The sequence below is a fragment of the Dromaius novaehollandiae genome, chromosome 1 (assembly GCF_036370855.1).
Source record: "Dromaius novaehollandiae isolate bDroNov1 chromosome 1, bDroNov1.hap1, whole genome shotgun sequence".
NCBI classification, from domain to species: Eukaryota; Metazoa; Chordata; class Aves; order Casuariiformes; family Dromaiidae; genus Dromaius; species Dromaius novaehollandiae.
This window is the reverse complement of record NC_088098.1, coordinates 218453376-218481323: the sequence shown is the minus strand read 5'-3', so window position 1 is coordinate 218481323 and position 27948 is coordinate 218453376. Positions and strand designations below refer to the sequence as shown.

The following is a 27948-nucleotide window of genomic DNA, read 5'->3' as shown; positions in this document are numbered from 1 at the left end:
CTTTGAAAAAAAGCACGCTGCTTAATGGTAAATTTTATTAATTTCCTTCTACAAGGACAATCCCCACTCCTGTCTGAGCACCTTTCCATCAGAAAGTCCAGGGAACACCAGTCATATCAGGAGAGCCACTGCAGGAAGCTCTGCTGGAAATACTCAGCCTAAGAGAGAGACTGAAACTCTTTCAGTCGTGAGGGGATTCTTTTTCTTGCTTGGTAGTGAATGAACGTGAACAGTGAGGGGTCTAGATTCTGGCAGAAGTGAACACGCCATCTCCCAGTGGTGCAAAAGCCAGACTGGATGGCTTTCTGCCAAGTTCTGCCATGCAACAAATGAAATCCCCCCCTGGACTGTACTAACAGAAGAGAGAATCTAGCCATTCCTACATGAGTGCCCTGTTTAAACTCCAGGCATTGAGGAAGGGATTCTCCTGAAAAAAGGGTCATAACTTTACCCCTCAGGAAATCTGCCAAGGTCCTCAGTAAATTCTGTGCATGCTTTGAGGCACATAGGTGTGGGTCAGGTTGCCTTCTGCCGGAAGAGGAGGACCACTCTGTCGCGGATCTGTTTGGTTCTCACCCCATAAACGATGGGGTTTAACACGGGGGGCAGCAGCAGGTAGAGATTGGCCACCATGATATGGAGAGAGTGGGGGATGTTCTGCCCAAAGCGGTGGGTGAGGAATGTGAAGAGGGCAGGGGTGTAAAGTGCCAAGATGACACAGACATGGGATGCACAAGTGCTGAAGGCCTTGAGCCTTGCCTCTGTGGATGGCAGCCTCATTACTACCTGCAGGATTGTGGTGTAGGACACAAATATCACGATCACATCAAACCCTGCCACTGCAAAAGCCACAAAGAGCCCGTAAATGGCATTGACTGTGGTCTCCCCACAGGCCAGCTTCACCACAGCCATGTGCTCGCAGTAGGAGTGGGAGATGATGTGCCGCTGGCAGAAGGGCAATCTGCGGAGCAGGAAGCAGAAGGGACTCACCAGAACGACCCCGCGGGCCAGCACCAGGCTCCCAAGGGTCACCACCACCGGCACGGAGAGGATGCTGGAGTGCCGGAGCGGGTAGCAGATGGCAACATAGCGATCCAAGGCCATGGCCATGAGCACGCCTGACTCCACTGACGAGAAGGCGTGGATGAAGAACAACTGAACAAGGCAGGAGAGAAACCCAATCTCCCCAGAGCCCAGCCAGAAGATGCTGAGCATTTTGGGTAGAGCGGCTGTGGAGAGGACGAGGTCGGTGAAGGCCAGCATGGCCAGGAAGAGGTACATGGGCTCATGCAGACTTGGCTCTGTCTTTAGAAAGACGAGAAGGGTGATGTTCCCCAGCACAGCAATGGCATACATCATGCCGAAGGGGAAGGCAAGCCAGAACTGCTCCTTCTCCAGCCCAGGGATGCCAACCAGGAGCAAAGTAGGAGGGTAGGAGACGGTGGTAGCGTTCAGAGACGACATGAAATGCTTTTTGTCTCCTGCCTCCATTGAGAACTCCTTTGCCCTGTAAAAAAGTGTTAAACACCTTACAGTTGACACTGTCAGTGGTAAACACAGACTGGGTTGAGGTACAGTCTAGGTGCTCAACACCCCCACACAGACAGACAACCCTCTAACAGCTGCTTACATTAGGTCAGGAGAGCACTTTTGAAGCAAGTGTCCTGCCAATTTCCAGTTCAAGAGCTTGATTTCACATCATGGGTGGTCTTGGAGCATGCAGCCTGGATTCCTCTAGGATGAAACCAGATTGGACGATTCCTCCCAGGAACACATCTGCTACTCTGCAGCCTTCAAAGTCCAAGGGACCAGAGTAGACCTGCTCCAAAGGAAACCTGCTTGAAATGTGTGTAGTGGGGGTGGGAGGTTTTAAGCACCAGCCCTTTAGCTCTACAGAAGCTGTCTTTTTGCACTGTGGTGCTTGCTCACATCACCAGCAGCAAGGAGTGTTTGCCACGGTCGAGAAGCAGCACATCTCAGTGGGGATGGGAAACACTGAGCCAGTGCCATGGTCTTTTGGCAATCCCCCTACAAATGTAGCCTGCTAGCGATGTCCATTCTCCCCCCTACAAAAAGACAGGAGCTTACTCCATCTGCACATGTTGCTCAGCTCATGCCTTGTCCCTGGGAACTGGGAAAAAAAGGTTCCTTGAAAACAAAAACCCCTGCAACACAGACTAATCCGGTACTCCTGACCTTACAAGACCCTTCCAAAGTCTGCCTGGGACCAAGACCACTTGCCTCAGAGAGCCAAAGAGGGACCTGGAAGTCGAGCAGTGGAGGAGACAATAGCAGCCTGCAAGAAAGCAGGTGGGCTCTTCCCTGAACATCTGCTTTGAGCTGAGCTGGTTTCAGGAGCTGCTCTGCTCCCTCTGCAGCTGGCACTGGGATGTCCCAGCCCATCACCCCAGCACTGCCACCAGGCCCTGCCACAGCTGGGTCGTGGCGGACTGTTCTTCACACCTTACAAACACTCACGGCTCGGGGACCACCTTCAGTCTAGCAGAAAGTTCCTGGTTTTTACGCAGCTGCAAATAGCCTAGGGATGGAAATTCCTGATCTTTCCCTTTCTCTAGTCCACCTCCTTCCTCCCAGCTGCCTCCATTGCTTCTACTTGCCTTACTCCTTCATTCTTCCATGGAGAGCACCAGCAACGTGGACATAATTCCCAGGCCAAAGCAGCAGGAAATACAGACCACTTGCCCGTCAGCTTTGCCGGGGCTATTGCAGCACTTGCTGCTGCTGCCCAGGAGGAGCACGGACATGAAGGACTGTGCTGCAGAACAACCAGTCTCTGCCCTAACCCTCAATACTCACCTGCCTGCTGCGGGGTTCCAGGCAGGGACGCTGCACTGAGGAGACCAGCAGACAGTTATATATCTGCCAGATAAACCCCAGCAGGGAGCTCTGCCTTTCTCCTGCTCCTTCCTACGTCATTAGAGAAAGAGAGAGAGAAAGCAACAATTTTAACCCCTTCACTGCCAGTGACCTCACAGACAGCTCCATTTTGGCCTGTTTGATTTCGGTTTCCTTGCAGTGTATTTAGTTGGAGGATGACTCCAGAGCAATGGGCTTGTTCAAGATTAACTCACAGAACTCGATTTTTAAATGATTACTGCAGCAGGATTTATGAACTACTTCCCAAAGAGCAAAAATCCATGCTTTCTCTGTTACAATTTTACTTGTAGCCCTACTACATGGTTTGAGAGGGAAATCAATACCCTCATGCCCATTATATGGATGATGCCACTGAAGTGTAAAGACGTCCTACAAGCAGAAGCAGATCTAGGAGCCTGCGTTGTGTTTGTTGACTTAGTTTCAGAGGTCTGCAGCACGCTGCATGTGGTTTTGGTGTTTTTGTGGTGTTCAGTAGAGAATGTCTCTGTGAATTCTTTGTCATCAAGAGAATTTCTGTCATCACTGGGGGTTAAGAAAGTGATGGAATGGCAGCAGCTGTTATCATCTGTGTCAGAGATTCCTGGACTTTCTGGACACAGGTGCCAGCACTCAGCCTTGCCACATCCCACCAGGCTCTCTGAGGCAGCAGCACGAACCACCTTTGCTGCAGCGTCCCGGTCCCTGCAGGGCAATGCTCCTTGGCTAAAGTCGGGACAAAAAGATGGAGAGGAAGGACCCCATGCAGTTTTTGCTGGCACCCAGGGGAAATTCCTCATGCCTCCCTACTCTGAGGCTCTGTTAGCTGTCTTCTTGAAAAATAGATGGCTAGGAAATAAAATACAGTGTTTTCAGGATGGTTCATTCATTCTTATTTTTCTCTGAACACCAAAGGAAACAAAAGAAGCAACATATGGAGAATGAGCAGGAGCCCTTTTTCAATGCCACGGCCTTCTGGAAAGACTTTAGGTCCATAGCCCATCTCTGGAAAATTCATTCACACTTGCCCAAATCATATTAGGCAGGTACAGGTTCTTTTCATTCTTATGAATAGTTGTCACCCTTCTAAGCTGTAATAAAACAGGATATGACAAAAAGGACAGGGTACAAAATTGCCTTGAAGTCCCAGATGGCAACTACTTGTAACTTGCTTAGAGGGCAATATTTATTTTGAAATAAAGCATGCTTTAATTTGGCAGGAAAGGTTATAAAAAGATCTGTTTCATGGAAACTGAAGCTACAGACTACACTATAGACTACAGGCTACAAAAAGGATGCACACTTTACAGTGTACGTTAGCTTGCAATTGCAAGAAAATGTACCAGACTGCAGTGCGTTTTCTCTCTTGAAGGTCCCAAACCAAGACAGCACATGTCTTTGGGAAGACGCCTGTTTCAGCACATCTAGACATTATGGACAAGATGCAAGATGCTGTGGGTGCAACCCTTTGACCTGTGTTGACCAGAAGGACAGATGGGCATAAAGTTTTTGTGTGGACTTAATATCCGCCAAATACAATCCCACAAACTTCTTTTGGTGCCAGTTCTTCCCATGAGGGATCTGGAATAGTGCTGATGGAGGCACAAGGTACCACAGGGCCAAATAAATGTCATACCCCATAGGCAACAGTATGATGAAGCTTTTCAGGAGAAGAAGGGCTTCTGGTTCCCCTGCCTCACTGCTTCTCAGCCTGGGACCCGTAAACCACTTCTGCATGCTCACACCTGGCAGTGATGGGGTAGGAGAGCTCCCGGAATCCAGGAAAGAGAGACTCTGCCATTTTGGGGGTGGAGGCATTATTCTTTGCTTTCAACCTCCTCAAAGGAAATCCTTGTTCACTGCCAGCTTTCCATGTATTTTCCTTTCTTTGTTTTTCCAGAATGTTTCCTTCCTTTTTCCCACATCAGCTTGCTTTTATTATGCTTATATGTACGGGGGCCACAAGGGTACGTGTCAAGGAGAGGAAGGTTTCCCGGAGAGGTTGTGCAGTCTCCCTCCTTGGTGATTTCTAGCATCCAACTGAATGGAGCCATGAGCAAGCGTGTATTTTTGGCATATAAATGCAAATCCTTGCCACAGTGTGCCCTTGTGGCAAAGGAGGCCAACAGCCTCCCGGGCTGCATCAGGAGGAGCATGGCCAGCAGATCAAGGCAGGCGATCCTTCCCCTCTACTCAGCCCTGGTGAGGCCACACCTGCAGTGCTGGACCCAGTGCTGGGCTCCCCAATACAACTATAGTATTAAATTATATAAATCGGAAAAAAGAGTCTGTTTGTTGTAAAGAATGGTGTGTCAAGGACACGTCAGTCATGTGCATATTGGGATGGATGGCTGTAATTGTCACGTTTTCTGGCAATAATGAATAGCAAAACCGGAAGAGAGGGAGGTGGTGGGATCAGCTGCCAGGAGCTGTGGGTGCTCTCTCTGGCCTTCCTTAATCATGGGCACACATCACCCGTCTCCGTGGAGCCTGCCCTGCTGCAGATACACTGCAAAGGCTGTGGGCTGATGCAGAGCTGTGAAGATGGAGTCACCCAGGTTTGCAAAACAGGCTGAAAGTGTCAGGTGGAAGATAAAACGTATTTTGCTCCTAACAGATATTGTATGCAGTTTTTACAAGGGTTAAGAAAAAGAATTAGTCAAACATCAGTGATAAGATAATTAATGGAGTCTCAGCTACAAAAAATAGTAGGGGGTGTGAGTTTTATCATGGTTTTCAGAGAAGAATACTTGTTTTCTCTACACTGAAACACTCTCCGCAACAGCCGTGGCATATTGCCTGTCTATTGGGAATGAAACTTTCAAAACTCCTGCTGAAAGGTGTAATGGATTAATAACACCTCAGAGCCTTGGAAGGAATTAGTATTCATATTTTAATGTCAATCTAAGGAGCATGCTAACTGGAGGACTCTCAGATATGATCTGTTCTGGTTCCCACAGTCACCAGAATTACAGGAGCAGAAAGAACATTTCTCTTCACTTTCCAAGAGAGGAAAGCCAAAACAGTCTTTAACTGACTCTGTGCTGCTGCTGCCAGGGTTATGCATAGTGTAAGGCGTGATCGCATGTCTCTGCAGGGAATTCTTCCCTGTCAGAAACGTCAGCACAACAGAGGATTTCTCAAGGCAGGTCTTGCAGCTAGTGAGATCTGGGTACATTCATAGCAACATGCAGGCATCCCTGTGATATGTCGGTTTTGTTTTTGCTCACGACTTGAAATGAGGAGAAGCTGCAATGTACTTTGCTTTAGTAAAAGATGCCTTCTTGATTTTGAGATGCAAATAGCGGCATTGCTTCCTCCAAGACACAGTGTGGAAATACCCAGGCTAGTGTCTGCTTCCGCAGCAGCCGTTTCTGACACGTCTGTTATTTAGGCTGCCCTGCTTGCTGCGGAGATGCTTGGACAGAAAGTGGGTCTGGCAGTGAAACAAGGGGCATTTGTGCATGAATGGTTTCCTTTTTCCCATGTGTAAACTGCTGGGTTGAAAGGTGCTTATCAGATGACACTTCCAAAGGACGCCTCTCACAAGATACCTGTCCCTCCATATGGGCAAAACCCTTATGACCAAGGACAGCCAGCGCTTGGCACCTCCCCAGCTCGTCTGCACGTGTCTGAGCGGGTTGGCACATGCTTTGCCCAGCACAGAGGCAGCCCCGTTGCTGAAGGGGCTTCTTGCATCAGCACTTTGACAAGGCGGTGCTCAGAAAGCCTCTGCCTGGTCCCCCTCACCTGCTGCAGGTGAGACCACCCGTGCCTGTGCCTCACCTGTGCCCAGGTCCCCCCCAGGTCCCTCTGCACAACCCCACCGTCCTCAGCAGGTGCAGAGACCGGCATTTTAGAGCTAGGCTGTAGGAACAGATTGCAAGCACTGGCTGGCAACAGGGCCACAGCACTTCTCCTGTGTCACCAGCAAAATCTGAGGTCGTGGCAACTGCAACACTGATGCAAAAGCTTTGAGAACTATCATCTGGATATTGAGAGGTTTGTGATCCCCCTTAGTAACCTTTGGAAAAGGAGGATTTGAAACTCCACTGTGATTCACCCTATCCGATCTGCCTTCCTCACTCCTTTTCTCCTCCTCCTCCCCTCTGTTTAGTGCTCTTCCAGGCCAGATTACATTTAAGAAGAGAACCAGACACATGCGCAGTTTCCATCCCAAAAAAGAAGTGGTGGGATCAAGTGTTTTGAAATGATGAGGCATGAGCTGCTTTGTCATATCCAAGGACTAACTGGGCCTTAAGTATAGTAATTCTCTCATTACTGGCACAAAAGGAACACAGAAACCAAATTCTTTTTGTTCTTGTTGGCAGCCTTAGATCACCTGTCCCTCAGTCTTCTTTTGCCCAGCCTAAACAGCCACTGCTGTGCAGGTGGGTCCCCAGGCTCCACCCCACAGAAAGGAAGAGTTCCTGCTGAGGCACCCAGATACTCACTGCGCAGGAACAAGTGGACAAAGAGCCCATTTAAGGCAACTGGGCAACATCAGGCAGGAAGTGTTTCTGTCTTTTGCAGCTCTCACATTCCAGCATGGTATCTCTGAAGGAGATACACGCACGTGGCTGTGGCCACAGCAGCAGTTCTGTGGCCGATGGCTGGGGGGGTCCTCTGGGTTGCGTCTGGGTGGCGGACATGGGACAAGTCCCTGAGCTGTGCCCAGGGTGGCTCCAAAGCGATCCTGTCACCGCTGCAGCAGTGCTCAGAGCTGCACAGACCACCACCCTCCTAGATACTGCAAAGCATCCGCTGGCATCCAGGAGACTTTTTACAAAGAGCTGCAAAGGGGTACCTTGTTTTAACCAACACTCAGTGATGAAATCCAAGCAGTGGTTCCAAAGAGCCATGTCTCCACATTACCCTCCAACCTGGCCTGGTGCAGAGCAGCAGTTCCACCCTGGAGCCAACACCTTCAGCTGCCGCAACAGGTCACACTCCAGGGGCCCCAAACTGTGTCGGTGACATCCCCACCAGCTGCATCGGGAGATCACAAACTCAGCACATACCCGGACACTTGCATGAAGACAGTGAAATGGAGGAGGCTCGATCTGGAGCTGAATCCCATCCTGATGTCTTCTTCGTTGGAAATTAATTGCAGAACTGATTGCCTTTGTCCAGTGTTTGGCATTTGAAAAATGTATCTTTCTATTAGAAGCAGGGAGAAAGAAAAACCCCATGAAAATTAGATGTTTTCTGTTTATTTCCTGATGAGATTTCCATAAACATTTAGGATCCTTGTGGCTGTTCTTGCAGCTCCCTTGTGCTGCTGCCAAGGTGATGGCAGGGAGAGGTGCCATTAAACCCCTGGAGTGTGCAGCTGGTGACCTCAGCCCCTGCACAAGGTCCCAGGGGACCCTAATCGGTGCTGGGATTTCACATGGGCATTATAAAAACACACGGTTTCCTCCACATGTGGAACATCCAGGCACGAGAGTGATGCTCTGTCCTGCTGCCTGGTCTGCTGCAGGAGCAGAGCAGAGCAGAGCGGAGCGGAGCGAAGCAGAGCACATCGGAAGGGGCAGCACCTTTTCATATGTAAGTCTCAGCTCATCTTGATGTTTTAATTTTGAAAGTGTCATTTTCCATTCAGATTTGGTGAGAAAGGAGAGCTCTGGTTAGCAATCAGTTGCTTACCTATTGCTGTACTCCTGCAGCTCTTTCATGCTCTCCATCATCTCGCCATCCAGGTAGCTCTTACCAGAGCACCCCTTGTGTATTTTTCTACCTTTCCACACATGTCTTCATTGACTGTTTGTATCTCTTCCTGGCACAGTCCATTGCCTGCTCCTGATGTGTTCCCCGGCCACCTTGCAGAGACACTGCAGGAATGCAGTGTGGGATATCCACTGACTGAGGGAGGGGGCATTTCTGCAGAGAGCAACAGCCAGTGCTCTAACACCATATTTCAGGCAGGATTTAAAGCCGTGAAGCCAGTCTCTGAGAGCTGTGTTTCTTCATGGCATCCTTCACAAAATAGAGGTTATTCCCTGTCTGCTGATGGGACAGGGTCTTGCTCCTTCCCCTGGAGCTGGGGCAATGCAGCAGGTGACCTGACTCCTCTGGCCTTGCTTCTGGGGAGCCTGGCAGATGGTGCTGCAAAGCGTGACCAAGCAAGCAGCTGCAAAAGCAATGCTATTAAATTTAATTGTTATTAAATTTATTTTATAATATAAAATTATAAAATATATAAAATATATAAAATAAAAAATATAAAAATATAAAATAGAAATTTATTAAAAATAATTTACGTTTAATGCATATTCACTCAAGTCAGAACAGCTGACGATGCACAGAGTGAAGAACATAAGCTTTTATTTTTGCAGGATGTCCAAAGCAAGTTAGAGAGGATGAAGAGGAGGCCTGAGTTCAAGACTGAGCACCCAAATTCAGGTACCGAGAGCTACTCTTGCTTACAATAATCAGAACACTCTGGAAAGCTGTCTGCTAATGCAGCTTATCCAGCCAATGATTTAGCTGGCTCAGTAAGAACTGGAGGCACAGATGTCTGCAGCTTTGTCTGAGATGTGGGGTGGCTGGGAAGAGACTCATTCCATTTTTCATGACACATGAATGAGTTTAGCCACGTGCACCCAAATTAAGCAAGGGCACGTCCCCTGTTTGCACAGGCAGATGGAAGATGAAATCCTGGAGTGCTGAGGGCTGGAGAAGTTTGACTTTTTCCATATCGACGACTGTAGCCCCTGAAGAGAACAGCAGACAAGTCCAGCAAATGCTTGCTGCTCCCACAGCAGTTCAGTCTATAGGTGTGTTTTACAACTTTTTTTAAGCTGCAACCCCCCCACCCCTCCCAACGATGCAGAGCCTGTATCCAAAATGTAATCCCTTTGACAACAGCTTTGCTTGTATTAGTTGTATTTCAGTACCTCTCTTTCTCGCTGAGGCATCTGTGGGCCATGGCTTGCAAGAACAGTTCTGTAGAAGTAATGAGAGCTGGGTTTGTGTGCACATTTCTTTATGTTTTTACCTGTAACTATTAGTTGTAATAACATCACTGCTAAGAGTTCTAGTTGCTCTATATAGACTGCTAACATGCATGTCTACTGAAACACCTGTCACTTCTGCTAGCTCGATATGCTATCAATAGAAGTTGTAGTAATGGCAACAACAATTACAATAATAAAGTAAAGGAAGATGATAATGTTCTAAATTTGCTGATGCCTTATGAAAGTTAGACCTGCCAGACTGCTCATGTCCCCTCTGGGATCAGAGTGGGTGACAGATAAATTTCAGCAATTGCTTCTGTTTCTATCACTCCTGGGAGCCCTTGTTCTTGAGCACAACCCCATGGTGCCAGGCACTGCACAAACACAGGAGAGAGGAAAACTTCCACCTCTTCCCCTTCATCTTTGGCATGAGGATAGGTTGAGGTCAAAACTCAGCAGTCAGGTAGAAGGAAGTGCAGGTGGTTTGCAGGGAGCTCCAAACAAGGCATCCTGCATGGGACGAAAGACAAAAATCTGAAAAGCTAGCGAGTGAGCCAGCGGAGCTGCCTGGGTGGGATGGTGCCTGTGAGCAAGGACAGACAGCATGCTGGAGGCCTCGTCTGGGAAAGGCAACAAGAAGCTGTCCTCTGTTGCAGTAGCTCCTGGGCGGGTGGAGGGCTGCCTGGAGGAGGTGGGGCTGATCCAGATGGTGAGCAGGACAGTGGTCCCCCCAGCAGCGTCCTGCATGGAGGTGGGTGGAGGGGTAGGCTGTGTGCATCAGGGCCTGGGAGCAGAGATGGGAAGAGGGCTGGAGGACAGCTTTATCTGGGGGATGGAGAGGGAAGGCTATAGACAGTTTGTGAACTTGACGTGCCTGGGTGTTGAGAAGTGGAGAGAGACTCAGATGGACCTAGAGACCAGGGCCTGAGTGACAGGGCAGGACAGTGACGTTGCTTACAGTGACTGAGAGAAGGGACTGCAGCAACATGTTGGCAGGGATGCAGCCCTGCTGCAATAAATAATGCTAATATCTGCTTTACAGGGGAGGAACCAAGAGGAAATGAAAGAGGGACAACAACTGAATCCAGAGCTCCCAAATTCTACCCTCTGCTCCAGTACATCTTCAGGGAGGAGAAAAGAAATGAGATCTTCACCCTGAGTCCCTGCCTCACATTCTGCTGGCAGCTCGCCTTCATCTCCCTGTGAAATCGCAACCTATGCTACCTTGGAACATTAATGAAAAAGGAGGCCTTCAGCTCAAGCAGGGCTTGAGCCTGGAGCAAGCATGTCCCCGCAGAACAGCACTGATGCCCTGGCCTTCCTGCTCGTAGGCATTCCTGGGCTGGCTGATCTCCAGCGCTGGCTTTCCATCCCTTTCTTTCTGATGTATCTCCTTGCACTTCTGGGAAACTGCACCATCCTTCTGGTTGTGAGAACATATCCATGGCTCCATGAGCCCATGTACTATTTCCTCTCTATGCTGGCCACCACAGACCTGGGTCTAACCCTGTCCACCTTGCCCACAATGCCACAGGTGTTCTTGTTCAATGCCATGGAGATCAGCTTCCCAGTCTGCCTCCTCCAGATGTTCTGCATCCATGCCTTCTCCTTCATGGAGTCCTCAGTGCTTCTGGCCATGGCCTTTGATCGCTACGTGGCCATCTGTTACCCACTGAGATATTCCGCCATCCTTACGCCTACAAGGGTTGCAACGGTTGCACTGGGGATTGTCTGCCGATGCACTCTCACTCTGCTCCCGTTAATCTGCCTTCTTACACGCATGTCATTCTGCAGGTCCCATGTGCTTTCTCACTCCTACTGCCTGCATCAGGACATAATGCGGCTGGCATGCACAGACACCACGCTGAACAACCTGTATGGCTTAACTCTAGTGCTGCTGATAATGATCCTAGACCCAGTGCTTATCACCGTGTCCTACATCATGATCATTAGGAGCGTGCTGGGCACTGCCTCCAGAGAGGAACGGGCCAAAGCCCTGAACACTTGCATATCTCACTTCTCTGCTGTCCTGATCTTCTATGTCCCCATGGTCGGCCTGTCCATTATACACCGCTATGGGAAGACTGCTGCACCCATTAGCCGTGTTCTCATGGCCAACATCTACCTTTTCATCCCACCTGTCTTGAACCCTATCATCTACAGTTTGCAAACCAAGCACATTCGCAAAGGCGTCACCAGGCTCCTGTGTCAAAGGCTGGCCTGGCCTGGCCGTGGCCAGCAGCCCGGGAGTCAGGAAGACCTGGGAAGCTTGCCAAAAGGAAGAGCATAGAAATTCTGACAAAATGTGACAGGGCAAACAGAAAGAGGAGCTTAAGAGAGCTCAAAAAATCAATGGGAAGAGCACCTTGTGAAGGATGCTCAAAGGGACAGTTAAATGTTCATTAACTTTATGAAAAGCAGCAGTCCAGCTAGGAAACTGATGAACTACGTGGTGACCCAGGGTGAGAGTCTCACTCAGAGGTGACAAGGCTCTGGCAGAGAGGCTCACTGAATTCTTTGCACCAGATTTTGCCACTGAAGGTGGTGGGTAGACTCTTACACCTGATGCAGTGCTCATAGCAGATGGACTGCAGGATCTTGATCAATCTGAAGGAAAGATGGAGGAAGGATTACACCAAATAAATGTCAGTTAAATAAGTCCCAGGACCATGAGTCGTTCATCCGACAGGCCATAAGGAACTCAGGTGTGAAACTGCAGAACTGCCGGACCCAGCACGAGGATGCGTAACTCCGTCACAAATGGTCCCTGTGCTGGAGGACAGGGGATTGCCACTTGAACTCCACTTGCAACAGGGACTCTAGGGGGGCCCCTAAGATCTGCCGACCAGTGGGCCTGATCTCTGTCCTTGCTGAGACAGTAGAGGCTACGGTAAAGAATAAGGTCACCAAGCATACAGAGAAGTGTGGTCTTGCAAAGAACCAGCCAGGCTACTGCAAAGGGAAATCCTGCCCCCGCAGTAGGTCAGACTTCTGTGAGGCTCTCTACAAACAGGGAGATCCAGTGGATGTAAGACATCTGGATGCCCCAAAAGTCTGATTAAAACCTATTAAAGAAATTAATGTGTCAAGGGGTTCGAGGAAACCTTCTGTGGGTGGGAAGTTGGTTAAAGTAAAGGGCAGGTCATTTTCAGTTCAGAGAACAGTCAGCACAGAAGACCCCAAGGATGTCTCCTAGGACTCCTTTTATTCATCATTTTCATCAGTAACCTGGACGAGGGAGTGTGCAGTGAATTCTCAGAGCTTGCAGATGACACTAAGTTAGTCATTGGACTAAGAATAAGTCTTCTGTATTTTGGTAAGACAGGTAAAACTGTCACTGCAAAACCAATAAAGTCTTGATTTCATCTACAAGCTGTGCTTCTTTCTACTCGTAACAACCTGTTGAGTTTACCACAGCCCAAACTCACAGAAACACCATGCAACCTGGTCTCATTTCAATCTGACAAGTTATGTATTGATGGCTCTGTATTGAGCCATTGGGTGGTTTCTTAAGGCAGTGCCGATGATCTTTCTCAGCATCCAGGAGTCAGTGCCACACTCCGGGTTGGGCTGCATGTGGGGTCTGGGAGCACTGGGGCGAAGGGAGACGTGACCTTTCAGCTCAAATCACAACTGTTGGACGCGTCTTGTTGCTGCTGAAAATGTTACCGGGCTGGAATGAGAGCACTTTGGCTGCACACCTGGCTTCCTAGATACTTGGCAGCCCTTCTTCAGTCTCAGCAAGTCTGGCTGCATGTGTAAAAATCTTGCAAAAACAGCTATTGCACATATGTAGGTCAATGCTCTAAGGCATGCAGAGATGGCTGAGCACATCTAGGAGGCATCAGCTTTTTCCGTGCTTGTGCTTCAGGGTAGGTACAGACACACACCCCAGCAATCCTAGGTGGAAAGACCAACATCCGCATTGAGGAGGTCAGGAGCTCTGGGCCCAGATGACTCAGTGTCATTGCACAGATGAGAGCCCCTTCTCCCCACACCTCCATTGCTATGGCCTATTTGTCTGAGAAAAGGGACTTCCTTTTGGGAACCTCAGGTAGTCACCTCTCCCACATAATGGACCGGGAATGGGATAAATATATAGAAGGCTGTAGATACTGCAGTGCTCCTTTGTTCAACCAAGACAATGGTGGGAGCCTAGAAACAGGATACACCTTACCTGCAGCATGGAAAGAGTTTAAAAATTCAGGACCCTCCAGAGGCACATGGATGACAAGGTGGAGCAGACAGCCTCTAAACTAGTATTCCCCAGCTGTTTTACCACGTGCAAAATCTCTTGGATATGCTGTGTATTATATCAGTGCCACTTTGGAGTTAGTAGTTTGCATATACCTCTGCGGATCGGTTTAGTTTTCACACTGTAAATGATGGGGTTTAACACAGGGGGGACAAGAAGGTAGATATTGGCCATGAGGACATGGATCAGAGGAGACGCATGTTTCCCAAACCTGTACACCATGGATAAGCCAATCATCGGGATGTAATAAATCAGCACAGCACAGATATGAGAGACGCAGGTGTTTAGGGCCTTGAGGCGCTCTCTCTTGGATGCAATGCTCAGCACAGTCTTAATGATCATGACATAAGACAGCACAATAGACAGGGAGTCGAGCCCAAATGTGGCCAGCAGGGCAAATAAGCCGTACATGCTGTTCACCTCGACGTGTGCACATGGCAGCTGGATTAAGTTGGGGTGCAGACAGAAGGAGTGAGCCAGCACATGGGATCTGCAGAATGGCAGCCTCCTCAGAAGTATCGGCAAGGGAATCAAGATGCTCACACTCCTCACGGTGAGCCCCAGCCCAATGAGGCCTATCCGTGGGTTGGTCAGGACAGACGCGTATTGCAGGGGGCTGTAGATGGCCACGAAGCGGTCAAAGGCCATGGCCCACAGCACCCCTGAGTCCATGATGGAAAAGCAGTGAATGAAGAACATCTGAGTGAGGCAGGCATCAAACCCGATCTCCCGTGAATCAAAGAGCAGCACGCTCAGCACCGTGGGGAGCGTAGACAGAGACACCCCAAGCTCTGCCACAGCCAACATGGACAGGAAGAGGTACATGGGCTTGTGGAGGCTGCGCTCTGCCTTGATGACCAAGAGAACCGTGCTATTGCCTAGGATGGAAATAAGGTACATGCAGCAGAAAGGCATAGCAATCCACATGTTCCCACCTGCCATTCCTGGCATTCCGGTTAGAAGCAATGTAGAAGGTCTAAGGAAGCTGCTGTTGCTCATTTTCCTAAGGCAACATCTTTGTCCTGTCCAAGTTCCACTATCAGATCCAACACATCCTACAACAGAAGTGGCAGAGGTCAGCAAAGAGTAATCATGCAATAAAGCAAAACCTCTCTCATTCCTCTAACGGCCATGAGAGGATCGAGACTTCTGAGTTTGCCCTGAAACACTGAAAGGACAGTGGATGTCTGTGAGCTGTTCTTAGCAGGGACTAATGCAACTTCCAAGGAGCAGAAAGCTCACCAAGATGGATGGATACAGCACCTAAGTGGAGGTTGAGTTATGGCCATCTCTGGGCCATGGCAGTGTGAGATGGAGAGCAGATCGGCAGCTGGGGTCCTCTCTTGAATATGTTGCACATCTCTAGACCTGTACCTTGAGACTGCCACACAACTCTCTCACCCTGAGATCTCAAAGTGCCTTCCAGTGCTTGATGGAGGAGATCCCTGTTAGCTATAAACTTTCTCTGCATTTTCTCTCTCTCTCTTTCTCTGTCTTTTTTCATTATTTGCACATATACTTTCATTCTTTCTTTCTCTGAATATGTAGACGTGATGAATTTTTCCCTTCCCTAAATCATCTGGGCACCAAATACTTTATACAAGTGCCTTTCCACACAGTGCTGGCTGCACCTTCCACAGCTGTGCACAGCTGAGAACCAGATACTGCTGCAGCATTTTGCAGGATCCAGCCAACAAGCCTTCTTCAGCAGGCTGCTGAGAAGCAGCACTGGGAACATCTGCTAGCCTGAGACCAAAACATTCGGAACTCGGGAATTCTTCCATGCACAAGTGCTAGTGCTCTTTTCTGGTAAAAAGCACACAGCCACCAAATTGCTCTGTCAGAGAGAGGAGAGCTCTGGCCATTAACAAGCCCGCAGTGCTGTGGCATGCAGGAAACACCCTGCTACGCTGAGAAAACAAGATTTCAGTGCTACTCACCCACCACCAAACTCTTCTAGCCACTTTCCAAAACACAGGCAAGGACTGCTCTTCATAGTCACCTCGCCTGGCTGTAGGTATCTGCCGTGTAGACAGCTGCATCTCTGCTGCTTGTCTGGGCTCCCACCGCTCACTGGAGGGAAACAGGCACTGCCAGAAGGCAATTCATCTCCCCCAAAGGTAGATGCCTACCATAGTCCAATGAATGGTGCTCACTGCCCTCAGACAACAAGAAAACCATCTGAGGGTAAGGAGCTCTTCAGTAGATGTGCAGTCTCTAGTTCAAACTCATTAACACCAATGCTACAGCAACACTAACAAAGTGATCTGAAATTCTCCACCAGCCAACATGTGAAAAGCAGCCCAGCAGAAGCAGAGAACTTTTGCCTGAAATAGGGAGCAATGCCCTAGTACCATCAGCCTGAGCATCTTGCCTGCAGGCAGCCAGAGAATGTGCTTTTATAGCACTGCCCCACAAAATCTCACTGGACTCACAGGATCATGAGGGACTTCTGCTGCCTTTTCCGGTTGCTCCACTGTCTAAAAGCAGATGATGTAAATGTAGTGTTAACAGTGACTTCCAGGGTCAAGTCAGAGGCTGCTGTGGAACTGCATTAGGTTAGCACTGGGAGCTAAACAGCTTTATAATCCAACCAGAATAGCTTGACATCAAACATGTAGTAGAGAGTTTCTCACAGTGGGACTCCAGCTCCTGACAAGCCTCTGGGAAGTGCTACCACTTTTTTTCTGAAGAAATAGAATGAATTGAGTTGAAATTAAAGTAATTGACTGAATGGGCCAACCAGACTCCCATTTTCTCTGCAGCCTAACAGCTACGTAGCTCCAGCAGAAGTGTATTTGCTCTTCCTGGAGTCCCTCTTCTTGCTTCCCTGCTGGTATCCACCTCATGGAGCGACAGCAGAGCCTGGAGCCCCTTCATGGGCTCTCATGATAGCCACAGCTGCTACTGAAGATAAAGAGCTCTGAGAAATGCCAGGCAAGGGCAGACATCGCCTCTAGATCCACTGTGTTGAGTGCTGTTGAGTTTGCACTACAAATACAGCAGAGGTCCCTCATGCATTTGAACATTTGAGCTTGAATTTGGGGCACCATCTGAGCCTCATCTCATTCTGCTTCCTACACTTTCCAGATGTAAAGCACTGGTATTGTAAAATGTGTTTGCTCGTTTATTGGGATTGTTGACTTGCCTTAGTATAGAGAAATTCTGTTAGCAATGCTCTAGCTGTGATAGGGCATTCTAAGTAATTCCATCAGTGAGGAATTCCTGTATTTTTAAAAGGGTTTACATTGCATGTGACTTCTGGAATTTGCTAGTATAGGATTACTTTTGGTTTTACCGTCTTTGAAAAAAAGCACGCTGCTTAAAGGTAAATTTTATTAATTTCCTTCTACAAGGACAATCCCCACTCCTGTCTGAGCACCTTTCCATCAAAAAGTCCAGGGAACACCAGTCATATCAGGAGAGCCACTGCAGGAAGCTCTGCTGGAAATACTCAGCCTAAGAGAGAGACTGAAACTCTTTCAATCGTGAGGGGATCCTTTTTCTTGCTTGGTAGTGAATGAACGTGAACAGTGAGGGGTCTAGATTCTGGCAGAAGTGAACACGCCATCTCCCAGTGGTGCAAAAGCCAGACTGGATGGCTTTCTGCCAAGTTCTGCCATGCAACAAATGAAATCCCCCCCTGGACTGTACTAACAGAAGAGAGAATCTAGCCATTCCTACAGGAGTGCCCTGTTTAAACTCCAGGCATTGAGGAAGGGATTCTCCTGAAAAAAGGGTCATAACTTTACCCCTCAGGAAATCTGCCAAGGTCCTCAGTAAATTCTGTGCATGCTTTGAGGCACATAGGTGTGGGTCAGGTTGCCTTCTGCCGGAAGAGGAGGACCACTCTGTCCCGGATCGGTTTGGTTCTCACCCCATAAACGATGGGGTTTAACACGGGGGGCAGCAGCAGGTAGAGATTGGCCACCATGATATGGAGAGAGTGGGGGATGTTCTGCCCAAAGCGGTGGGTGAGGAATGTGAAGAGGGCAGGGGTGTAAAATGCCAAGATGACACAGACATGGGATGCACAAGTGCTGAAGGCCTTGAGCCTTGCCTCTGTGGATGGCAGCCTCATTACTACCTGCAGGATTGTGGTGTAGGACACAAATATCACGATCACATCAAACCCCACCACCACAAAAGCCGCAAAGAGCCCGTAAATGGCATTGACTGTGGTCTCCCCACAGGCCAGCTTCACCACAGCCATGTGCTCGCAGTAGGAGTGGGAGATGATGTGCCGCTGGCAGAAGGGCAATCTGCGGAGCAGGAAGCAGAAGGGACTCACCAGAACGACCCCGCGGGCCAGCACCAGGCTCCCAAGGGTCACCACCACCGGCACGGAGAGGATGCTGGAGTGCCGGAGCGGGTAGCAGATGGCAACATAGCGATCCAAGGCCATGGCCATGAGCACGCCTGACTCCACTGACGAGAAGGCGTGGATGAAGAACAACTGAACAAGGCAGGAGAGAAACCCAATCTCCCCAGAGCCCAGCCAGAAGATGCTGAGCATTTTGGGTAGAGCGGCTGTGGAGAGGACGAGGTCGGTGAAGGCCAGCATGGCCAGGAAGAGGTACATGGGCTCATGCAGACTTGGCTCTGTCTTTAGAAAGACGAGAAGGGTGATGTTCCCCAGCACAGCAATGGCATACATCATGCCGAAGGGGAAGGCAAGCCAGAACTGCTCCTTCTCCAGCCCAGGGATGCCAACCAGGAGCAAAGTAGGAGGGTAGGAGACGGTGGTAGAGTTTGGAGACGACATGAAATGCTTTTTGTCTCCTGCCTCCATTGAGAACTCTTATGCCCTGTAAAAAGGTGTTAAACACCCTGGAGCTGATACTGTCAGTGGTAAACACAGACTGGGTTGAGGTACAGTCTGGGTGCTCAAAACCCCCCCACAGACAGACAACCCTCTAACAGCTGCTTACATTAGGTCAGGAGAGCACTTTTGAAGCAAGTGTCCTGCCAATTTCCAGTTCAAGAGCTTGATTTCACATCATGGGTCATCTTGGAGCATGCAGCCTGGATTCCCCTAGGATGAAACCAGATTGGACGATTCCTCCCAGGAACACATCTGCTACTCTGCAGCCTTCAAAGTCCAAGGGACCAGAGTAGACCTGCTCCAAAGGGAACCTGCTTGAAATGTGTGTAGTGGGGGTGGGAGGTTTTAAGCACCAGCCCTTTAGCTCTACAGAAGCTCTCTTTTTGCACTGTGAAGCTCACTCACATCACCAGCAGCAAGGAGTGTTTGCCACGGTCGAGAAGCAGCACATCTCAGTGGGGATGGGAAACACTGAGCCAGTGCCATGGTCTTTTGGCAATGCCCCTACAAATGTAGCCTGCTAGCGATGTCCATTCTCCCCCCTACAAAAAGACAGGAGCTTACTCCATCTGCACATGTTGCTCAGCTCATGCCTTGTCCCTGGGAACTGGGAAAAAAAGGTTCCTTGAAAACAAAAACCCCTGCAACACAGACTAATCCGGTACTCCTGACCTTACAAGACCCTTCCAAAGTCTGCCTGGGACCAAGACCACTTGCATCAGAGAGCCAAAGAGGGACCTGGAAGTCGAGCAGTGGAGGAGACAATAGCAGCCTGCAAGAAAGCAGGTGGGCTCTTCCCTGAGGATCTGCTTTGAGCTGAGCTGGTTTCAGGAGCTGCTCTGCTCCCTCTGCAGCTGGCACTGGGATGTCCCAGCCCATCACCCCAGCACTGCCACCAGGCCCTGCCACAGCTGGGTCGTGGTGGACTGTTCTTCACACCTTACAAACACTCACGGCTCGGGGAGCACCTTCAGTCTAGCAGAAACTTCCTGGTTTTTACGCAGCTGCAAATAGCCCAGGGATGGAAATTCCTGATCTTTCCCTTTCTCTAGTCCACCTCCTTCCTCCCAGCTGCCTCCATTGCTTCTACTTGCCTTACTCCTTCATTCTCCCATGGAGAGCACCAGCAACGTGGACATACTTCCCAGGCCAAAGCAGCAGGAAATACAGACCACTTGCCCGTCAGCTTTGCTGGGGCTATTGCAGCACTTGCTGCTGCTGCCCAGGAGGAGCACGGACATGAAGGACTGTGCTGCAGAACAACCAGTCTCTGCCCTAACCCTCAATACTCACCTGCCTGCTGCGGGGTTCCAGGCAGGGACGCTGCACTGAGGAGACCAGCAGACAGTTATATATCTGCCAGATGAACCCCAGCAGGGAGCTCTGCCTTTCTCCTGCTCCTTCCTACGTCATTAGAGAAAGAGAGAGAGAAAGCAACAATTTTAACCCCTTCACTGCCAATGACCTCACAGACAGCTCCATTTTGCCCAGTTTGATTTCGGTTTCCTTGCAGTGTATTTAGTTGGAGGATGACTCCAGAGCAATGGGCTTGTTCAAGATTAACTCACAGAACTGGGTTTTTAAATGATTACTGCAGCAGCAGGATTTATGAACTACTTCCCAAAGAGCAGCAATCTCTGCTTTCTCTGTTACTTTTTGCCTGTAGCCCTAATACATGCTGTGAGAGGGAAATCAATACCCCCATGCCCATTATATGGATGATGCCACTGAAGTGTAACGACGTCCTATAAGCAGAAGCAGATCTAGGAGCCTGCGTTGTGTTTGTTGACTTAGTTTCAGAGGTCTGCAGCACGCTGCATGTGGTTTTGGTGTTTTTGTGGTGTTCAGTAGAGAATGTCTCTGTGAATTCTTTGTCAAGGTCATTTTGAATTAAAAACTAAGCCTTGCAGGTCAAGCCACCAAATGAAATCTTGGGCCACCATGTCAACCCCCAACACAGCCTGTGGGACCACAGGAATTTCTGTCATCACTGGGGTTAAGAAAGATGATGCAATGGCAGCAGCTGTTATCATCTGTGTCAGAGATTCCCCAACTTTCTGGACACAGGTGCCAGCACTCAGCCTTGCCACATCCCACCAGGCTCTCTGAGGCAGCAGCACGAACCACCTTTGCTGCAGCGCCCCGGTCCCTGCAGGGCAATGCTCCTTGGCTAAAGTCGGGACAAAAAGATGGAGAGGAAGGACCCCATGCAGTTTTTGCTGGCACCCAGGGGAAAGTCCTCATGCCTCCCTACTCCGAGCCTCTATTAGCTGTCTTCTTGAAAAATAGATGGCTAGGAAATAAAATACAGTGTTTTCAGGACGGTTCATTCATTCTTATTATTTTTCTCTGAACACCAAAGGAAACAAAAGCAGCAACATATGGAGAATGAGCAGGAGCCCTTTTTCAATGCCACGGCCTTCTGGAAGGACTTTAGGTCCGTAACCCATCTCTGGAAAATTCATTCACACTTGCCCAAATCATATTAGGCAGGTACAGGTTCTTTTCATTCTTATGAATAGTTGTCACCCTTCTAAGCGGTAATAAAACAGGATAGGACAAAAAGGACAGGGTACAAAATTGCCTTGAAGTCCCAGATGGCAACTACTTGTAACTTGCTTAGAGGGCAATATTTATTTTGAAATAAAACATGCTTTAATTTGGCAGGAAAGGTTATAAAAAGATCTGTTTCATGGAAACTGAAGCTACAGACTACACTATAGACTACAGACTACAAAAAGGATGCACACTTTACAGTCTACGTTAGCTTGCAATTGCAAGAAAATGTACCAGACTGCAGTGTGTTTTCTCTCTTGAAGGCCCCAAACCAAGACAGCACATGTCTTTGGGAAGATGCCTGTTTCAGCACGTCCAGACGTTATGGACAAGGTGCAAGATGCTGTGGGTGCAACCCTTTGACCTGTGTTGACCAGAAGGACAGAAGGGCATAAAGTTTTTGTGTGGACTTAATATCCGCCAAATACAATCCCACAAACTTCTTTTGGTGCCAGTTCTTCCCATGAGGGATCTGGAATAGTGCTGATGGAGGCACAAGGTACCACAGGGCCAAATAAATGTCATACCCCATAGGCAACAGTATGATGAAGCTTTTCAGGAGAAGAAGGGCTTCTGGTTCCCCTGCCTCACTGCTTCTCAGCCTGGGACCCGTAAACCACTTCTGCATGCTCACACCTGGCAGTGATGGGGTAGGAGAGCTCCCGGAATCCAAGAAAGAGAGACTCTGCCATTTTGGGGGTGGAGGCATTATTCTTTGCTTTCATCCTCCTCAAAGGAAATCCTTGTTCACTGCCAGCTTTCCACACATTTTCCTTTCTTTGTTTTTCCAGAATGTTTCCTTCCCTTTTCCCACATCAGCTCGCTTTTATTATGCTTATATGTACGCGGGCCACAAGGGTACGTGTCAAGGAGAGGAAGGCTTCCTGGAGCGGTTGTGCAGTCTCCCTCCTTGGTGATTTCTAGCATCCAATTGAATGGAGCCATGAGCAAGTGTGTATTTCTGGCATATAAATGCAAATCCTTGCCACAGTGTGCCCTTGTGGCAAAGGAGGCCAACAGCCTCCCGGGCTGCATCAGGAGGAGCATGGCCAGCAGATCAAGGCAGGTGATCCTTCCCCTCTACTCAGCCCTGGTGAGGCCACACCTGCAGTGCTGGGCTCCCCAATACAACTGTAGTATTAAACTATATAAATCAGAAAAAGAGTCTGTCTGTTGTAAAGAATGGTGTGTCAAGGACACGTCAGTCACGTGCATATTGGGATGGATGGCTGTAATTGTCACGTTTTCTGGCAATAATGAATAGCAAAACCGGAAGAGAGGGAGGTGGTGGGATCAGCTGCCAGGAGCTGTGGGTGCTCTCTCTGGCCTTCCTTAATCTTTGGCACACATCACCCGTCTCCGTGGAGCCTGCCCTGCTGCAGATACACTGCAAAGGCTGTGGGCTGATGCAGAGCTGTGAAGATGGAGTCACCCAGGTTTGCAAAACAGGCTGAAAGTGTCAGGTGGAAGATAAAACGTATTTTGCTCCTAACAGATATTGTATGCAGTTTTTACAAGGGTTGAGAAAAAGAATTAGTCAAACATCAGTGATAAGATAAGTAATGGAGTCTGGGCTACAAAAAATAGTAGGGGTGTGAGTTTTATCATGCTTCTCAGAGAAGAATACTTGTTTTCTCTACACTGAAACACTCTCCGCAACAGCCAGGGCATATTGCCTGTCTATTGGGAATGAAACTTTCAAAACTCCTGCTGAAAGGTGTAATGGATTAATAACACCTCAGAGCCTTGGAAGGAACTATTAGTCACATTTTAATGTCAATCTAAGGAGCATGCTAACTGGAGGACTCTCAGATGTGATCTGTTTTGGTTCCCACAGTCACCAGAATTACAGGAGCAGAAAAAACATTTCTCTTCACTTGCCAAGAGAGGAAAGCCAAAATAGTCTTTAACTGACTCTGTGCTGCTGCTGCCAGGGTTATGCATAGTGTAAGGCGTGATCGCATGTCTCTGCAGGGAATTCTTCCCTGTCAGAAATGTCAGCACAACAGAGGATTTCTCAAGGCAGGTCTTGCAGCTAGTGAGACTTGAATACATTCATAGCAACATGCAGGCATCCCTGTGATATGTTGGTTTTGTTTTCGCTCACGACTTGAAATGAGGAGAAGCTGCAATGTACTTTGCTTTAGTAAAAGATGCCTTCTTGATTTTGAGATGCAAATAGCGGCATTGCTTCCTCCAAGACACAGTGTGGAAATACCCAGGCTAGTGTCTGCTTCCGCAGCAGCCGTTTCTGACACGTCTGTTATTTAGGCTGCCCTGCTTGCTGCGGAGATGCTTGGACAGAAAGTGGGTCTGGCAGTGAAACAAGGGGCATTTGTGCATGAATGGTTTCCTTTTTCCCATGTGTAAACTGCTGGGTTGAAAGGTGCTTATCAGATGACACTTCCAAAGGACGCCTCTCACAAGATACCTGTCCCTCCATATGCACAAAACCCTTATGACCAAGGACAGCCAGCGCTTGGCACCTCCCCAGCTCGTCTGCATGTGTCTGAGCGGGTTGGCACATGCTTTGCCCAGCACAGAGGCAGCCCCGTTGCTGAAGGGGCTTCTTGCATCAGCACTTTGACAAGGCGGTGCTCAGAAAGCCTCTGCCTGGTCCCCCTCACCTGCTGCAGGTGAGACCACCCGTGCCTGTGCCTCACCTGTGCCCAGGTCCCCCCCAGGTCCCTCTGCACAACCCCACCGTCCTCAGCAGGTGCAGAGACCGGCATTTTAGAGCTAGGCTGTAGGAACAGATTGCAAGCACTGGCTGGCAACAGGGCCACAGCACTTCTCCTGTGTCACCAGCAAAATCTGAGGTCGTGGCAACTGCAACACTGATGCAAAAGCTTTGAGAACTATCATCTGGATGTTAGGAGGTTTGTGATCCCCCTTAGTAACCTTTGGAAAAGGAGGATTTGAAACTCCACTGTGATTCACCCTATCCGATCTGCCTTCGTCACTCCTTTTCTCCTCCTCCTCCCCTCTGTTTAGTGCTCTTCCAGGCCAGATTACATTTAAGAAGAGAACCAGACACACGCGCAGTTTCCATCCCAAACCAGAAGTGGTGGGATCAAGTGTTTTGAAATGATGAGGCATGAGCTGCTTTGTCATATCCAAGGACTAACTGGGCCTTCAGTGTAGTAATTCTCTCATTACTGGCACAAAAGGAACACAGAAACCAAATTCTTTTTGTTCTTGTTGGCAGCCTTAGATCACCTGTCCCTCAGTCTTCTTTTGCCCAGCCTAAACAGCCACTGCTGTGCAGGTGGGTCCCCAGGCTCCACCCCACAGAAAGGGAGAGTTCCTGCTGAGGCACCCAGATACTCACTGCGCAGGAACAAGTGGACAAAGAGCCCATTTAAGGCAACTGGGCAACATCAGGCAGGAAGTGTTTCTGTCTTTTGCAGCTCTCACATTCCAGCATGGTATCTCTGAAGGAGATACACGCACGTGGCTGTGGCCACAGCAGCAGTTCTGTGGCCGATGGCTGGGGGGGTCCTCTGGGTTGCGTCTGGGTGGCGGACATGGGACAAGTCCCTGAGCTGTGCCCAGGGTGGCTCCAAAGCGATCCTGTCACCGCTGCAGCAGTGCTCAGAGCTGCACAGACCACCACCCTCCTAGATACTGCAAAGCATCCGCTGGCATCCAGGAGACTTTTTGCAAAGAGCTGCAAAGGGGTACCTTGTTTTAACCAACACTCAGTGATGAAATCCAAGCAGTGGTTCCAAAGAGCCATGTCTCCACATTACCCTCCAACCTGGCCTGGTGCAGAGCAGCAGTTCCACCCCGGAGCCAACACCTTCAGCTGCCGCAACAGGTCACACTCCAGGGGCCCCAAACTGTGTCGGTGACATCACCACCAGCTGCATCGGGAGATCACAAACTCAACGCGTGCCTGGACACCTGCATGAAGACAGTGAAATGGAGGCATCTCGACCTGGAGCTGAATCCCATCCTGATGTCTTCTGCATTGCAAATTAATTGCAGAACTGATTGCCTTTGTTCAGTGTTTGGCATTTGAAAAATGTATCTTTCTATTAGAAGAAGAGAGAAAGAAAAACCCCATGAATGTTTTCTGTTTATTTCCTGATGAGATTTCCATAAACATTTAGGATCCTTGTGGCTGTTCTTGCAGCTCCCTTGTGCTGCTGCCAAGGTGATGGCAGGGAGAGGTGCCATTAAACCCCTGGAGTGTGCAGCTGGTGACCTCAGCCCCTGCACAAGGTCCCAGGGGACCCTAATCGGTGCTGGGATTTCACATGGGCATTATAAAAACACACGGTTTCCTCCACATGTGGAACATCCAGGCACGAGAGTGATGCTCTGTCCTGCTGCCTGGTCTGCTGCAGGAGCAGAGCAGAGCAGAGCGGAGCGGAGCGGAGCAGAGCACATCGGAAGGGGCAGCACCTTTTCATATGTAAGTCTCAGCTCATCTTGATGTTTTAATTTTGAAAGTGTCATTTTCCATTCAGATGTTGTGAGAAAGGAGAGCTCTGGTTAGCAATCAGTTGCTTACCTATTGCTGCACTCCTGCAGCTCTTTCACGCTCTCCATCATCTCACCACCCAGGTAGCTCTAACCAGAGCACCCCTTGTGTATTTATCTACCTTTCCACACATGTCTTCATTGACTGTTTGTATCTCTTCCTGGCACAGTCCATTGCCTGCTCCTGATGTGTTCCCCGGCCACCTTGCAGAGACACTGCAGGAATGCAGTGTGGGATATCCACTGACTGAGGGAGGGGGCATTTCTGCAGAGAGCAACAGCCAGTGCTCTAACAACGTATTTCGGGCAGGATTTAAAGCCCTGAAGCCAGTCTCTGAGAGCTGTGTTTCTTCATGGCATCCTTCACAAAATAGAGGTTATTCCCTGTCTGCTGATGGGACAGGGTCTTGCTCCTTCCCCTGGAGCTGGGGCAATGCAGCAGGTGACCTGACTCCTCTGGCCTTGCTTCTGGGGAGCCTGGCAGATGGTGCTGCAAAGCGTGACCAAGCAAGCAGCTGCAAAAGCAATGCTAGTCTTTTCCCAGTTTAATGCATATTCACTCAAGTCAGAACAGCTGACGATGCACAGAGTGAAGAACATAAGCTTTTATTTTTGCAGGATGTCCAAAGCAAGTTAGAGAGGATGAAGAGGAGGCCTGAGTTCAAGACTGAGCACCCAAATTCAGGTACCGAGAGCTACTCTTGCTTACAATAATCAGAGCACTCTGGAAAGCTGTCTGCTAATGCAGCTTCTCCAGCCAATGATTTAGCTGGCTCAGTAAGAACTGGAGGCACAGATGTCTGCAGCTTTGTCTGAGATGTGGGGCAGCTGGGAAGAGACTCATTCCATTTTTCATGACACATGAATGAGTTTAGCCACGTGCACCCAAATTAAGCAAGGGCACGTCCCCTGTTTGCATAGGCAGATGGAAGATGAAATCCTGGAGTGCTGAGGGCTGGAGAAGTTTGACTTTTTCCATATCGACGACTGTAGCCCCTGAAGAGAACAGCAGACAAGTCCAGCAAATGCTTGCTGCTCCCACAGCAGTTCAGTCTATAGGTGTGTTTTACAACTTTTTTTAAGCTGCAACCCCCCCACCCCTCCCAACGATGCAGAGCCTGTATCCAAAATGTAATCCCTTTGACAACAGCTTTGCTTGTATTAGTTGTATTTCGTATACCTCTCTTTCTCGCTGAGGCATCTGTGGGCCATGGCGTGGAAGACCTTTGTGAACAGTTCTGTAGAAGTAATGAGAGCTGGGTTTGTGTATGCGTTGCTTAATGTTTTTACCTGTAACTATTAGTTGTAATAACATCACTGCTAAGAGTTCTAGTTGCTCTATATAGACTGCTAACATGCATGTCTACTGAAACACCTGTCACTTCTGCTAGCTCGATATGCTATCAATAGAAGTTGTAGTAATGGCAACAACAATTACAATAATAAAGTAAAGGAAGATGATAAGGTTCTAAATTTGCTGACGCCTTATGAAAGTTAGACCTGCCAGACTGCTCATGTCCCCTCTGGGATCAGAGTGGGTCACAGATAAATTTCAGCAATTGCTTCTGTTTCTATCACTCCTGGGAGCCCTTGTTCTTGAGCACAACCCCATGGTGCCAGGCGCTGCACAAACACAGGACAGAGGAAAACTTCCACCTCTTCCCCTTCATCTTTGGCAAGGGGATAGGTTGAGGTCAAAACTCAGCAGTCAGGTAGAAGGAAGTGCAGGTGGTTTGCAGGGAGCTCCAAACAAGGCATCCTGCATGGGACGAAAGACAAAAATCTGAAAAGCTAGCGAGTGAGCCAGCGGAGCTGCCTGGGTGGGATGGTGCCTGTGAGCAAGGACAGACAGCATGCTGGAGGCCTCGTCTGGGAAAGGCAACAAGAAGCTGTCCTCTGTTGCAGTAGCTCCTGGGCGGGTGGAGGGCTGCCTGGAGGAGGTGGGGCTGATCCAGATGGTGAGCAGGACAGTGGTCCCCCCAGCAGCGTCC

The 27948-nt window shown here is 49.2% G+C and overlaps 4 protein-coding genes and 1 long non-coding RNA gene across 5 annotated transcripts; 1 reads left to right on the top strand and 4 right to left on the bottom strand.

Moving 5' to 3' along the window:
- Nucleotides 1-350: 350 nt before the first annotated feature.
- Nucleotides 351-1512, bottom strand: LOC135330698 (olfactory receptor 52R1-like). The gene has a single exon (XM_064525251.1). The coding sequence runs from the start codon at nt 1489-1491 to the stop codon at nt 517-519; it is 975 nt and encodes a 324-aa protein (XP_064381321.1). The 5' UTR covers nt 1492-1512; the 3' UTR covers nt 351-516.
- A 7631-nt stretch (nt 1513-9143) lies between these two features.
- Nucleotides 9144-19206, bottom strand: LOC135327198 (uncharacterized). Its single transcript, XR_010387352.1, has 3 exons — nt 19020-19206; nt 15024-15143; nt 9144-9590 (listed from the first exon to the last, which is right to left on the bottom strand). It is a non-coding gene; the product is annotated as an uncharacterized LOC135327198 (long non-coding RNA).
- On the top strand, nt 11119-12451 carry LOC135330691 (olfactory receptor 51I2-like). The gene is made up of 2 exons (XM_064525166.1): nt 11119-12024; nt 12375-12451. The coding sequence occupies exons 1-2, from the start codon at nt 11119-11121 to the stop codon at nt 12411-12413; spliced, it is 945 nt and encodes a 314-aa protein (XP_064381236.1). The 3' UTR covers nt 12414-12451.
- LOC135327197 (olfactory receptor 51G2-like) lies at nt 14114-14998 on the bottom strand. The gene has a single exon (XM_064505305.1). It carries the CDS (start codon nt 14986-14988, stop codon nt 14149-14151), a length of 840 nt encoding a protein of 279 aa, XP_064361375.1. The 5' UTR covers nt 14989-14998; the 3' UTR covers nt 14114-14148.
- LOC135330683 (olfactory receptor 52R1-like) lies at nt 17742-18966 on the bottom strand. The gene has a single exon (XM_064525086.1). It carries the CDS (start codon nt 18878-18880, stop codon nt 17906-17908), a length of 975 nt encoding a protein of 324 aa, XP_064381156.1. The 5' UTR covers nt 18881-18966; the 3' UTR covers nt 17742-17905.
- Nucleotides 19207-27948: the final 8742 nt, after the last annotated feature.

What these genes read in the sequence shown, in the direction of transcription:
- LOC135330691 (XM_064525166.1), top strand. Translation starts at nt 11,119, where the DNA reads ATGTCCCCGCAGAACAGCACTGATGCCCTGGCCTTCCTGCTCGTAGGC. An exon ending in CCAAGCACATTCGCAAAGGC is followed by an intron (nt 12,025 to 12,374) that starts GTCACCAGGCTC and finishes TTGCCACTGAAG; the next exon opens with GTGGTGGGTAGACTCTTACA.
- LOC135327197 (XM_064505305.1), bottom strand. Translation starts at nt 14,988, where the DNA reads ATGTACCTTATTTCCATCCTAGGCAATAGCACGGTTCTCTTGGTCATC.
- LOC135330683 (XM_064525086.1), bottom strand. Translation starts at nt 18,880, where the DNA reads ATGGAGGCAGGAGACAAAAAGCATTTCATGTCGTCTCCAAACTCTACC.
- LOC135330698 (XM_064525251.1), bottom strand. Translation starts at nt 1,491, where the DNA reads ATGGAGGCAGGAGACAAAAAGCATTTCATGTCGTCTCTGAACGCTACC.